At 41.4% G+C, this 13,433-nt stretch overlaps 1 protein-coding gene and 1 long non-coding RNA gene across 2 annotated transcripts; one reads left to right on the top strand and one right to left on the bottom strand.

Moving 5' to 3' along the window:
* Window positions 1-410: 410 nt before the first annotated feature.
* On the top strand, window positions 411-920 carry LOC306924929 (proteolipid protein 2-like; the record flags this gene model as incomplete). Its single annotated transcript, XM_079503610.1, has 1 exon — window positions 411-920. The coding sequence occupies one exon, from the start codon at window positions 411-413 to the stop codon at window positions 918-920; it is 510 nt and encodes a 169-aa protein (XP_079359736.1).
* Window positions 921-5,847: 4,927 nt separating this feature from the next.
* LOC306925707 lies at window positions 5,848-8,905 on the bottom strand. The gene is made up of 4 exons (XR_013790296.1): window positions 8,776-8,905; window positions 8,450-8,549; window positions 8,127-8,219; window positions 5,848-6,656 (listed from the first exon to the last, which is right to left on the bottom strand). It is a non-coding gene; the product is annotated as an uncharacterized lncRNA (long non-coding RNA).
* Between the last annotated feature and the right edge of the window lie 4,528 nt (window positions 8,906-13,433).

The following is a 13,433-nucleotide window of genomic DNA, read 5'->3' as shown; positions in this document are numbered from 1 at the left end:
TTTTCGTCATCACTTTAGGCCCCTCCCCTTTTTTCCACAACTTTAAATAAACCCATTTTAAATGTTTTAATTTTTATTATTATTAATTTCACATTTATTTGTTTTTGCTTTTTTTTTGGTGGCACTATAAGTATTAGTATCATATAATTGCAATTGGGCGATTATGTAATAATTGTGACGGGCCTAGTTATGTTACTATAAGTAAAACAAACTGGTACCAAAGACATTTTGCCACCTCACAGTATATGAGTCAGAGGAGGATGGTAGCCTACTTCTGAATGAGGAAGTACAGTAGATGTTTTAGACAGAAGTTAAAGCTTGTGAATGAAAAAAAGCCACTCTGAGCTATACAGCCACCGAGAAGACAGCTACTGAACTGAACAATCTGTTAAAGAATATTTAGTAACAGAATGGCTGATATGACTGCATCCAGCTCCGAGCCCGAGGCCAGCGTCCAGGAGACACCGATAAGTTACGTGAAGACTAAGAAGGGACTCGTTCTCGCCACAGAAGTAGTCCTGAGCCTCGTCGTTCTCATCTGCAACGCCGTCTCCGCATCATGGTGGGCCGGAACCGGGAACATTTGCGCGATGATCTTTAGCGCTGCCTATTTTGTCATCTTCGTGATGGAGCTGGGCAAGCGGTTCAGTGCCACTGTCCTTCAGTGGCTCTGCATAGGTGATCTCATCCGTGCTGTCCTTTTCAGCAAGTTTTACCTCATCAGCTCCCTCATCACCATAGGGCTCATGGTGATCCTTCACCTCTATCTCCGTCATGTGGATGGTGCCGGCATCGCAGGCGTGGTGTTTAGTGTGATCGCCAGCCTCGTGTACGCCTACGACGCTTACACCATCGGCCTGCAGCTGAGGAGCAGTCGTCAGACAACACCGAACGCAGCTGTTTACCAGTGTTTAGCGTAAATGAGCCAAAGGACACACGCTTATCCTCGCCAAGAAGAACACACTGAAAGACAGAATGAAGAGTCGCCAGAGACAACAATAAAACAGTGGACAATAAAACAAACGTTCACCGGAGACAACTATCACGTTAGAGTGGAAGGTGGACAATAAAACAAACAGATCATAATAGCCACAGTTCTGGTCTCAAAAGAGAGTAAAATACTCAGTGTTTAACCAAAAGGAGTTCTGGGTATTTTACTGTGCAGTGGGATGTGATGTACGTGACACAAGATGTGGCCGAAGTCTTTTTTTCCTGCTATATGACAAAATCTTACTGTAAATTAGGATTAGGCTCTACGACGTTAATTGTTATACATTTCAATCTGGGTTAGAATCTGTGTTCATTTTAGATGAACATGAATCTTACATTATAATCTTAAAGGCTTTCATTAGTCCTACAGTAGGCTGCTTGTTTGTGTATTAGCAAATGTCCAAGGCACAGAACATTTTCTAAAACATCATGAACTGTTCAATAAAAGTGTATTCAGTTTGTGTCTTCCATTGTTTGCTCTTTTTTTATGAGACAAGTGCTTTGGATTTGAGCATTTTAACTTTTTCGGCGTGTTATTCTTCCACCAAAAGTATACTGTTTATGTTCAATAAGATGTGGCCCTTGTGTTTTATTCCTACACAATCTTTTAACCATTTTCTTTAAAAGCCACCAGGATGAGGCTTAATTGACTGTAACTACAAAAAGCAAATCTAAATATATATACACCGGTATATTTTTTAATGATATCCTCTCAGTTTTATGCTCCGAAGTGGTGAAATAACTACTGACACTTGGACATTTTTGTCCAAATTCCATTTTTGCCACGGACATACAACATGAGTGGACAATAATATTACAAGAAAGAGAAAGAGCTAGCCCGGAATGAACACAACAGGACCCTTACGGGTCCATTTGGTTCCATTTGTACACTCTCAGAGTTAAGGGGGTTCTCTGAAAATAAAACATTTGAGAACCACTAGTACTAGTTTGACTCCTAATAATATGCCATACAGTGTCGTAGTAAATAAGTGTAATACATATTCTGAATAAAACCTGGAGACTTTCAGTAATTGCATCGTATGATCAAAATAAGAACATTATAACTGTGTAATAAAAATAAAATACAAACATTGCCATGGACATGTTTGTCTGTGTACAGACATGTCGATGACCCCTGAAAAGTACCCATTAGGCAGAAGGTCCCACTTCACAAGTTTTCAAATGTATAAAATTCCTTTGAAAATATCAGATTTACAAGCTAACAATGTGTCACTGTGACGCGTTTTCAAATGGCCTATAAGTGCAGTATTATATAGGGTTGAAGTGGTTAATGTATGTTTTGTAATAATAATATATTATAGTAGTAGTAGTAGGCCTAACTCGCCCTTACATCACGTTACGTTACCTAACGGCGCTACTTTTTGCAGTAACTTGTAACCTAACGCTTTACATTTCCCCATTCCATAACGGCCTTATAGTTATTGTGCGAGCGTTACCCGCGTTATAGCGTTATGTTATGTTATGTTATGCTGAGAGAGCACTCTCTGTCATAGATATATATCTATGCTCTCTGTGTTGTACACAAGATATTTTTTTGCGGCTTACGCCTTTTATTGGTTTTTGAAGGGACAGACAGTAGGCTGACAGGAAACGGGAGAGAGATGGGGGAAGACATGCAGTAAAGGCCGTGTCGGGCTCGGGAGTCGAACCCGCGGCACACTGCGACTGGATTACCAGTCGGGTGCCCAGACGGTTACGCCACCGCCTGGGCCTGTTGTACTCTGTTGACAGTGTGCTCTCATACTAGCCTCTGAGACCACTCTAACATGATTGATTGATTGATTGAAGAATTTATTAACAGTTTGCAGAATTACAGTACATTTCAAGCACAAACTCAATACAAAGGCTGTTAACTGTGAGTGGACGACCCAATTAAGCATTACACTTGTTTCCAATAGGGTCCACCATGTTCAAATCATCAAAACATTTAGAGACGTACAAATAGACACTTCTATATAGTCAAAGAACAGAACAGGAATTCATCATAGAGGTAAAAGGGACAAGAAACATATACAGTGAGGGGAAAAAAGGGGTGGGGGTGGGGGATTCAGATTTTTACGGGGGCCAGTTTCGAATTGCAGCCGTCCGTAGGTGCCCTTTGAGAGCGGTTTTGAAGGAGTCAAGGGATTTGCATGTCTTAATGACGTTCCACATTTTGGTGGCATAGGAGCGAAAATAATTTAGTCCCTTGTTTGTGCCGAATCTGGGTTGTACATGGTTCGTTGCACTCCCTCTGGTGTTGTGGGTGTATCTAGACAGGTACATGGGTATCTTGGTGGAGTATCGAATCTTGTGGACCAGACCCATCGTCGTTGAACATAAGCCATTCCAGTCTGTCAAAGTGGGTTCGGGGGGTGAGGCCAAGTAGGAGCCTGACCAGTTTGTTTTGGGAAGTCTGGAGCCTAGTTTTAAGGGCCTTTGAGGTGCTTCTTTGAGTCAAAGAAGCCTTGTACGAGGGCTCCTGTTAAGGTCTTCAAGGTGTTTTTATTGACCAGTGAGGAGATTCTGTAAAGGAATCTTGTTCTTTGGTTGACTTTTTTGATTACGTTGGTGGCCATTTTATCACCGGAAAGATTAGCCTCCAGGATGGAACCTAGGTAGGTAATTTCATCTTTACGTGTGATAACATTGTCACCCACTCTAACCAAGAAGCCATTTGCCTTGCTGAGATTACTATTAGATCCAAAGAGAATAGATTCAGTTTTTCCCAGGTGTAAAGATAGTTTGTTATCAGCGAGCCAGGTGCAGATACACTGATAAAAATATGCCACCCCATTTATTTAAAAGAATCAATGAATTTAATTGAGTCAAAAAGGTACTTTTATTAAACAAGACTAGTTCTTGTATAAAATACGCAATCCAGTCAATTCAATAGTCTACATTTTCCAGTAAAATCTACAAGATATGTCCAGTAAAATCGACAAGATATGTCCAGTAAAATCTACAAGATATGTCCAGTAAAATTTACTGGATCGACAAGATATGTCCAGTAAAATCTACAAGATATGTCCAGTAAAATCTACAAGATATGTCCAGTAAAATGTACTGGATCTACAAGATATGTCCAGTAAAATTTACTGGACATATCTTGTAGATTTTACTGGACATTATCTTGTAGATTTTACTGTACATATCTTGTAGATTTTACTGGACATATCTTGTAGATTTTACTGGATATATCTTGTAGATTTTACTGGAAAATGTAGACTATTGAATTGAATGGATTACGTATTTTATACAAGAACTAGTCTTGTTTAATAAAAGTACGTTTTTGACTCAATTAAATTCATTGATTTTTTTAAATAAACTGGGGTGGAATTTTTATATATATAAAAATGCCACCCCATTTATTAAAAAAAGATCAATGAGTATTTTCAGTTTGTAATCAGAAGTTATACAACTTCTGATTACAAACTGAAAATACTCAAACAAATGTTTGTATTGTCCTATGACCACCATGTTCTTTTCTGTACAACTTCTGATTATAAACTGAAAATACTCAAACATAAATGTTTGTCTTGTCCTATGAACACCACCAGCAAGAGTCAAATGGCATCAGGTATAAAAAAAAACAATTTATTGTTTTATTCCTCAAATTGGAACATAAGGTTATACAGTTTCTTTTAAAACTAAATTATATCAGTGCATAAAAACAAAGTAAATGCAGCCACAATATGATAGCTTCGTGAGCAGTGGAACCATTGGACCCACAGTGTTCTCTATGGCCCTGTGGGCAGTGGAACCATTGGACCCACAGTGTACTGTGGTTCTATATGGCCCTGTGGAACCATTGGACCCACAGTGTACTGTGGTTCTCTATGGCCCTGTGGGCAGTGGAACCCATTGGACCCACAGTGTACTGTGGTTCTCTATGGCCCTGTGGGCAGTGGACCCATTGGACCCACAGTGTACTGTGGTTCTCTATGGCTGTTGGCAGTGCACGGAACCCATTGGACCCACAGTGTACTGTGGTTCTCTATGGCTCTGTGGGCAGTGGAACCACAGTGTACTGTGGTTCTCTATGGCTGTGGGCAGTGGAAACCATTGGACCCACAGTGTACTGTGGTTCTCTATGGCTCTGTGGGCAGTGGAAACCATTGGACCCACAGTGTAATGTGGTTCTCTATGGCTCTGTGGGCCCCATTGGACCCACAGCGTTTGGCCTTTCTTAACAAAATTATCAGTGCATAACAAAAACACAAAGAAACATAATTGTATTTGTTCAAATATAGAGTCCATTAACACATCTATCAGAGGTAATGATTAGGCCATGACCTTTAGAACATATGTAAATAATTTGTATTAGTACCCCTGAGGGCAATTCTTCACTTGCACAATGTAGGAGGTGGGACTAAGGGGGACTTCCTGTTGGGATATCACCCCTGTGTTTGCTTCCTGTCCATCGGGAGTGCATGTAAGTCAGTCATTTTCTACGGACAATTATAGTATTTTCTCGTCACTTGTAATTTTTTAAATTACGTTTAAAAAAACCTTTTATTCATATGGTTCATTCATTTACCATTCGTTTTTATCGTAATGTTTTATTTAGGGTTTTTTTCTCAAGGGGAAAGTTGTATGCTCCAGTGCCTGTCTGTGCTGCTGCACTATACAGTACAGTACAGTACAGTGGAATACAGTACAGTACAGTGGAATACAGTACAGTACAGTACAGTACAGTACAGTGGAGTACAGTACAGTGGAATACAGTATGGTACAGTACAGTGGAATACAGTACTCCACTGTACTGTACTGTACTCCACTGTACTGTACTGTACTCCACCGTACTCTACCGTACTCTACCGTACTCTACCGTACTGTACTGTATTCCTGTATGTATAGTGCAGCAGCACAGACAGACACTGGAGCATACAACTTTCCCCTTGAGAAAAAAAACCCTAAATAAAACATTACGATAAAAACGAATGGTAAATGAATGAACCATATGAATACAATTTTTTTTAAACTTAATTAAAAAAATTACAAGTGACGAGAAAATACTATAATTGTCCGTAGAAAATGACTGACTTACATGCACTCCCGATGGACAGGAAGCAAACACAGGGGTGATATCCCAACAGGAAGTCCCCCTTAGTCCCGCCTCCTACATTGTGCAAGTGAAGAATAGCCTCATTGAAAACATTAGGCCATAATGGTATCCCTGATGTTGCAAATACTTGATGGGCCTGATGTATGCATTCCCTACCCCAAGCCTTTGAAGTACACTTTTGAGGCGTTTCAGAAAATATTTCTTGAGCTGGACGCAAGCACCAAAATGTCTCCCAAAGTATTTGGTTTGAATTCAAGTTTAAAGTACTAATCTTTTCATGGAGGCCAACCCTCAGGGCTACTTCTAAAAACAATTAAAAGTATGTTCTATTGGCCTAATGTTTTCGTGGATGATAGCCCTCATGACTGTCTAAAAAATATTTGTTTGTGTTCTAAAGGTCATTATGGCCTAGGGTGCAGTACTTAGTTCAGACTGGTCATTGGTCAGACAAACGACAACCTAGGACTAATGCCCCGTCGGAATTACTTGCGGATCCCCTGGCCGTTCTGTCGAGACCACCACCTCTGCTGTACTCGAAGATGCTCAGGACACTAGAAGAGATGGCCTCTTGGACAGCTGCATCATCGTCATCAAATACCTGGGGAAAACAGAGACAGTGAGAATATGCTAAAACAAAAAAGGTGCATTTGTCTTTGCTCTCTCTGCAGTCTACACAGCAGTTTGTCGCAAGTGTGGTCTGGGCTAATAGAAGCCCAGTTTTGCTTTGACAGCAGCTGTAATCTCATTTGTATTGTTGTGGCCAGTGTCTCACACCTTCCACCAACATTAATACCATGGTGAGTATACCAGTTACTAGTAGTTGTGGCACTGTGGGCAGGTGCCAAGTCTCGCTAGAAAAGCAAATCAGCATCTCCATAAAGCTTGTCAACAACACATCTCATGGTAGATGGCTGTATTGACTCTGGACTTGATAAAACACAGTGGACCGACACCAGCAGATGGCATCCAAAATCATCACTGACAGTGAAAACCTCACAATCTACCAGGACATTTTAGAACATGTGCCAAAACTACTAGTATTTGGTATAGCCTGCTGACCATGATATTACTTAACTGACCAGCCAACTGACCATCCATTGATCCCACCAAGCCATCAGATAGGCTCTATAGAGGGTATGCACATGCATAAAGTAAATGGCAGATTGAGTGGCAAAGTGAGTGATGAAGTGAATTTAAAGTCGTTTAAAGTAATTTAATGCAATCAAATAGGACTTTTCTGTTTGGATGTATGTGTCAAGGCCAGAAAGTAGTTTTGTGCCACTCAGTAGGCATTCCCGCATAACTCCCGGGTATGATGATGTCACACGGATACCCTATATTTTAGATGGCAAAATCCTGTCTCATATAGAGCCATATAGAGCGAAGTCCTGACGTCACTGTCAGTAGAGGGCGTCAGTCCACAGGTTCATGTACTTTTTATTTGCATCACCCCGGCCTTTTCACTCATATGGATATGAAGCATCGACTGAAGGTGGAAATGTACAAATATACCCAAAGAGTAACAAAATAAGCGTTAGAAACGAGTCAAACAACCCAGAGACTACATTTCTGGGTAGGCGGGTGGCTGCATCTGCCCGTCGAACAGAAACTGAATGTCAATTACGTTTATTTTTTTATTGATATTTAATGTTTCGTGGTTAGTACGAGTCGAGTCACCACCAGCTGAGCTTACGTCAACGAGGAATCTCAGGAACGCAATTTGTTGACAGCTGGGCGTGACGTATATTAGCAGCGACATTGCCTTAGTTTCAAGGCTTTTGCGGCCACATTAAGTCCATTTTCTCCAGAAACTGGCTGTATCAAATATGAATGGACATCATTAACGACGCACAGCCACTCCGCTGACAGAAAGGCCGGGGTGGTCGGTTTATTTTTCAAACACAGTTCTTATATGAAGAGACCTAAAATAGCCCTATGGAGATTTCAATGCAAATAAAACGATGAACCTGTGTGTTGGTGCCCTCTACTGAAAGTGACGTCAGACTTCGGTGCTCTATAGGCTAGGTCTTTTAGCAAGAAGTTTAGAACAGAGGTAGATTTTCTTTACCTTGTAATCCTTGATCAACTCCTCCGTCTTTTCCCCAAGGAAGACAATGAGGACTCTGGTGACAGCTTCTCTACAGGACTCAATGCTGTGGTCCTACAAACACATGAAATGACATTGTACAGTACAGACATCAGAATGCAGAAGTGCATCAAACTAACCACTACACTATTGCAAGTCTACTTTCCATAAATTCCAATGAGAAGGAATACTTCAAACATATTTGGAGTCAAGCAAAACAAATGAGCTTGTAGATTGGCTATTTTTGGGGTTGAAGGAAGCTCAAAAGAAAATGAGAACATTGCGTGTTATGTGAAGGTCTTTACCTGTGCGACAGCTGCAACTTGCTTCTGTGGCTTGGTGCAGGTGACCACTCCAGGCTTCAGTGGACGTCAGCTGGCTGGGTGGGTGGGTGGGTCGGTCAGCCTGAAATCACAGTAAAAACAGTTAGTGAAACCTCATGACTACTGCGTGCGTGCGCGAACTAGCAGTTTTAACTGGAATGTGTGCGATTGACTCTCTACTATACTTTAAAAATCTGTTTGGAAAATAGCTGATCTACAAGCTTGTACTGTACATTGGCTATTTTAGCCAATCTAGGACCAGAGTTCAAAAGAATATGAGAACATTGTGTGTTTTGTGAAGGTCCTACCTGTGTGACTTGGTGATGGTGACCACTCCAGTCCAGGCTGCAGTGGACTCCACTCCAGTCAGCTAGCTGGGTGGGTGGGGTGGGTGGGTGGGTGGGTCGGTCAGCCTGAAATCACAGTAAAAACAGTTAGTGAAACCTCATGACTACTGCGTGCGTGTGCGAACTAGCAGTTTTAACTGGAATGTGTGCGATTGACTCTCTACTATATTTTAAAAATCTGTTTGGAAAATAGCTGATCTACAAGCTTGTACTGTACATTGGCTATTTTAGCCAATCTAGGACCAGAGTTCAAAAGAATATGAGAACATTGTGTGTTTTGTGAAGGTCATACCCGTGTGACTTGGTGATGGTGACCACTCCAGTCCAGGCTGCAGTGGACTCCAGTCAGCTAGCTGGGTGGGTGGGGTGGGTGGGTGGGTCGGTCAGCCTGAAATCACAGTAAAAACAGTTAGTGAAACCTCATGACTACTGCGTGCGTGCGTGTGCGAACTAGCAGTTTTAACTGGAATGTGTGCGATTGACTCTACTATACTTTATTTTAAAAATCTGTTACTACTAAATCTGTTTGTACTGGAAATGTACAAATATACCCAAAGAGTAACAAAATAAGCGTTAGAAACGAGTCAAACAACCCAGAGACTACATTTCTGGGTAGGCGGGTGGCTGCATCTGCCCGTCGCACAACAGAAACTGAATGTCAATTACGTTTATTTTTATTTTATTGATATTTAATGTTTCGTGGTTAGTACGAGTGGAGTCACCACCAGCTGAGCTTACGTGTGTTTGGAAAATAGCTGATCTACAAGCTTGTACTGTACATTGGCTATTTTAGCCAATCTAGGACCAGAGTTCAAAAGAATATGAGAACATTGTGTGTTTTGTGAAGGTCATACCTGTGTGACTTGGTGATGGTGACCACTCCAGTCCAGGCTGCAGTGGACTCCACTCCAGTCAGCTAGCTGGGTGGGTGGGGTGGTTCGGTCGGTCAGCCTGAAATCACAGTAAAAACAGTTAGTGAAACCTCATGACTACTGCGTGCGTGCGTGAATGTGTGCGATTGACTCTATACTATACTTTATTTTAAATACATGTTTGGAAAATAGCTGATCTACAACCTTGTACTTAACATCTGCTGTATTGAAATAGCCAATGTGTAGGGTTAAATTGGTTAAACTGTGATTCTTCCTCCAATGACAAGGAATACTTCCAAGCATAGAGGTCAGGCAAAACATTGAGCTTGTAGATGTTAGCCAATCTAGGACCAGAGTTCAAAAGAATACCCGTGTGACTGAACCACTCCAGTCCAGCTAGCTGCAGTGGATGTGTCAGCTGGCTGGCTGGCTGGGGTGGGGTGGGGTGGGTGGGTCGGTCGAGAAGCCACCCTGAAATCACAGTAAAAACAGTTAGTGAAACCTCATGACTACAGCGTGCGTGCGCGCGTGAATGTGTGCGATTGACTCTATACTATACTTTATTTTAAATACATGTTTGGAAAATAGCTGATCTACAACCTTGTACTGAATATCTGCTGTATTGAAATAGCCAATGTGTAGGGTTAAATTGGTTAAACTGTGATTCTTCCTCCAATGACAAGGAATACTTCCAAGCATAGAAGTCAGTCGAGAAGACTGACATCACAGTAAACATAATTAAACAACTTATCAGACATCTGATAAAAACAGACAGATCTTTCAATGCATGAATCACAAGCAGGTACATAAATGTAGCCAATAAGCAGTAACATTATATTTGGGGCAGGTGTGCTTCACACACACACACAAAATGTGGACCCTTTTTTCCCCTGACACCGACTATAATGCAAGATCACCAATGTCTATGTCCAATGTCCTGGGCTATGCTTAGAAACCACCACGATATTAAACCACAATATATTTGCAAGTTAAACTGGTTATAATAACTGTGAGAATAACATTTGGTCTGTGACTGTGGGGAAATACAATAGGCTACACGTGTGCACAATTAATAAACAATGTCGTAATATGTCCAGAGTTATTAAGTTAACATATTTGGATTTTAACAGAAAGACAACGCCATAAATCACACAAAGTGAGTGACAGACTCAACACTTGTCAGTCACTTGGCATAGTAGCACATAGCATGCTTTGATTGATTGATATTGATTGATTGAAATATGTATTAACAGTTTGCAGAATTACAGTACAATTCAAGCACAAACTCAATACAAAGGCTGTTAACTGTGAGTGGACGATCCAATTAAGCATTACACTTGTTTACAAGAGGGTCCACCATGTTCAATTCATCAAAAAATGCAAGGCAGCGATGCATGCATGCAAACAACATGTTTCTCCAGCTGAGATTTAGTGTCTCCATCTCTCTCTGGAAGAGGTTGGCCTCACTGAGGCACAACAAACACTCTGACATGAAGCTTCAGCTGACACAAAAACAACACGCTGTTTGTCCAAAACACACTAACTCCACTCCCACCGACGTCATGTGTTCATTTATCTTCAGCCATACAGACTCCATTTGACACAAATCAATGTACACCACTGCTAGCTTGTTCCAAAACACACTCTCTCCACGTTTCTACTTCGCCACACTTGTCCTAATGCTAATGCAATTGACAGCTCAGCTCGCAAAACCACGGACACAGCGCTGTCCTGCTGGCCGTGACGAGTGTGTGTGTCGGGGACAGAGGCCGGGTACTCGCGTTGGCTACCCTCGGCCGTTCAATTTGAGGAGGTGTTGGCCATGGACGGTATAGATATACACTACAGTATGAGCACGTTCATCAAAAACACAACTAAACTATGAATAGGGCTTAAACATTTAATCATCCAAAGACGGATTGTATTTTCACACGTAACGCGTCCATTAAAATGTCAATCCGCTGCATAGGTCATGCGGGAAGTTGGGAACTGTAATGTATGCGACTGTCTAGCCCGTCTCCGGACCCCCCGGGTTGAGCTCCTTTGGACCCCTAAGGAGCTCAACCCGGGGGGTCCGGAGACGGGCTAGCGACTGTCCAAGGCTGCAGTCAAGATGAAACGTAGTTTCATGAAAGTTGTGAAACCAAATGAGTTGTTTCACAGCCCTCTTTCTAATTTAAACACCAAATACACAACGTGTTCAACATGCATTGGTATCAAAAACAACCAGCCACTGACGCGAAAATAAAACCGTCACACGTGTATCTGCTTTGATGTGCTGTACAGCAGCAAACACTCCGTTTTTCACTACTCCAATCAAAACATAATGTAAACACTTGCTAAATTGAACCTTAATCAAATGCTCGGCTAATATTATTCTTACCTTAACCGTGGGAAAACGGTGAAGTGATGCAGGTTCGGTGAAGAAGTTTGTGAGCAGGTGCGCGGTGAAATGGCGTCTGACGTCAGGTCTTCTTGAAGGGGCAAAAGTTATTGAAGGGGCGTGTCCAGGTTTCCAAGCCATAATGCTGTATATTTTACTGAATTCTGACCATTTTGTGTGGGTACAGAACAACATTGGTTGGAATTAAGTAAATAAATCCATTTGAGAAATACATGCACACGTTCTTGTATTGTTAACAAGAGATGATTCTCAAAAAAAGTGACATATTCTTGTACACAAAAAACTTAAATGTGTCTTGTTAATCATAACAGATTTAATCATGTTACATTTACTGTTCCTAATAACCATTTGCCCGTAAATTTTAATGCATTTTGACCATTGTGTGTGGGTACAGAACAATATTGGTTGGAATTAAGTTAATAAATCCATTGGATAAATAAATGCACACTTTCTTGTATTTTTAACAAGAGATGATAATCGAAATACTTGACATATTCTTGTAAACGAACATACTTAAATGTGGCTTGTTAATCATAACTGATTGAATCATGTTACATATACTGTTTGTCCGATGGACTTTTATCAGTGTACTACCGAGTTCAGAGCTGAGGGCCTTTTCAACCTGCAGTTTGTTCCTGTCCGAGACCAGCAGTGCCGAGTCATCTGCGAACAGGAACAAGTTGCAGTCACAAGCTGAAGTCATGTCGTTTACATATATTAGGAACAGTAAAGACCCTAGTATGCTTCCTTGTGGAACGCCACAGCTCACTGGGAGGGGGGGGGGGGACAGTGTTCCGTTCACTTCCACCATCTGTTCTCTCCCCTCCAGGTAGGATTGCATCCAGCTCACTGATGTGCGTGCGTGTGTGTGTGTGGCGCGCGCGTGCGTGCGTGCGTGCGTGCGTGCGTGCATGTGTTATTGTGAAAACCAGAAGTGGAGTTTAAATGTGGGGTGGACTTAAAAGTGAATGAACTGAACTGCATTTCATGTCAACACAAAACCTTAAACTGACTTTCTGTGTGTGGAATATTATAATGATAAAGACATAAAGTATTACCTTTATTGACTTTGAGAGACTTTGTGTTGGGTTGAAATCATTTAGTGTTTTGAAGTACAACCAGGTAGGTTGCTGTTATTTACACAGTGACCTTTGTAGGAGATTTTATGATTAAAACCTTTAATGGTGGAAACCGCTACATAAATAAATGGGCCCGATGTGGGGGCATGATAAGGTCATGTATCTATACCGCGCTATACAAAGAAATAAATGGTGCTACTTAATTTGTGGGGGCGCTACCAACTGAAAAGGTATAGGTGGCACCAGTGCTACCTGTGAAAAAAA

Source organism: Electrona antarctica (assembly GCF_951216825.1).
Source record: "Electrona antarctica genome assembly, chromosome: 6".
In the NCBI taxonomy this organism is placed as follows: domain Eukaryota; kingdom Metazoa; phylum Chordata; class Actinopteri; order Myctophiformes; family Myctophidae; genus Electrona; species Electrona antarctica.
This window is presented reverse-complemented; position numbering and strand designations above follow the sequence as displayed.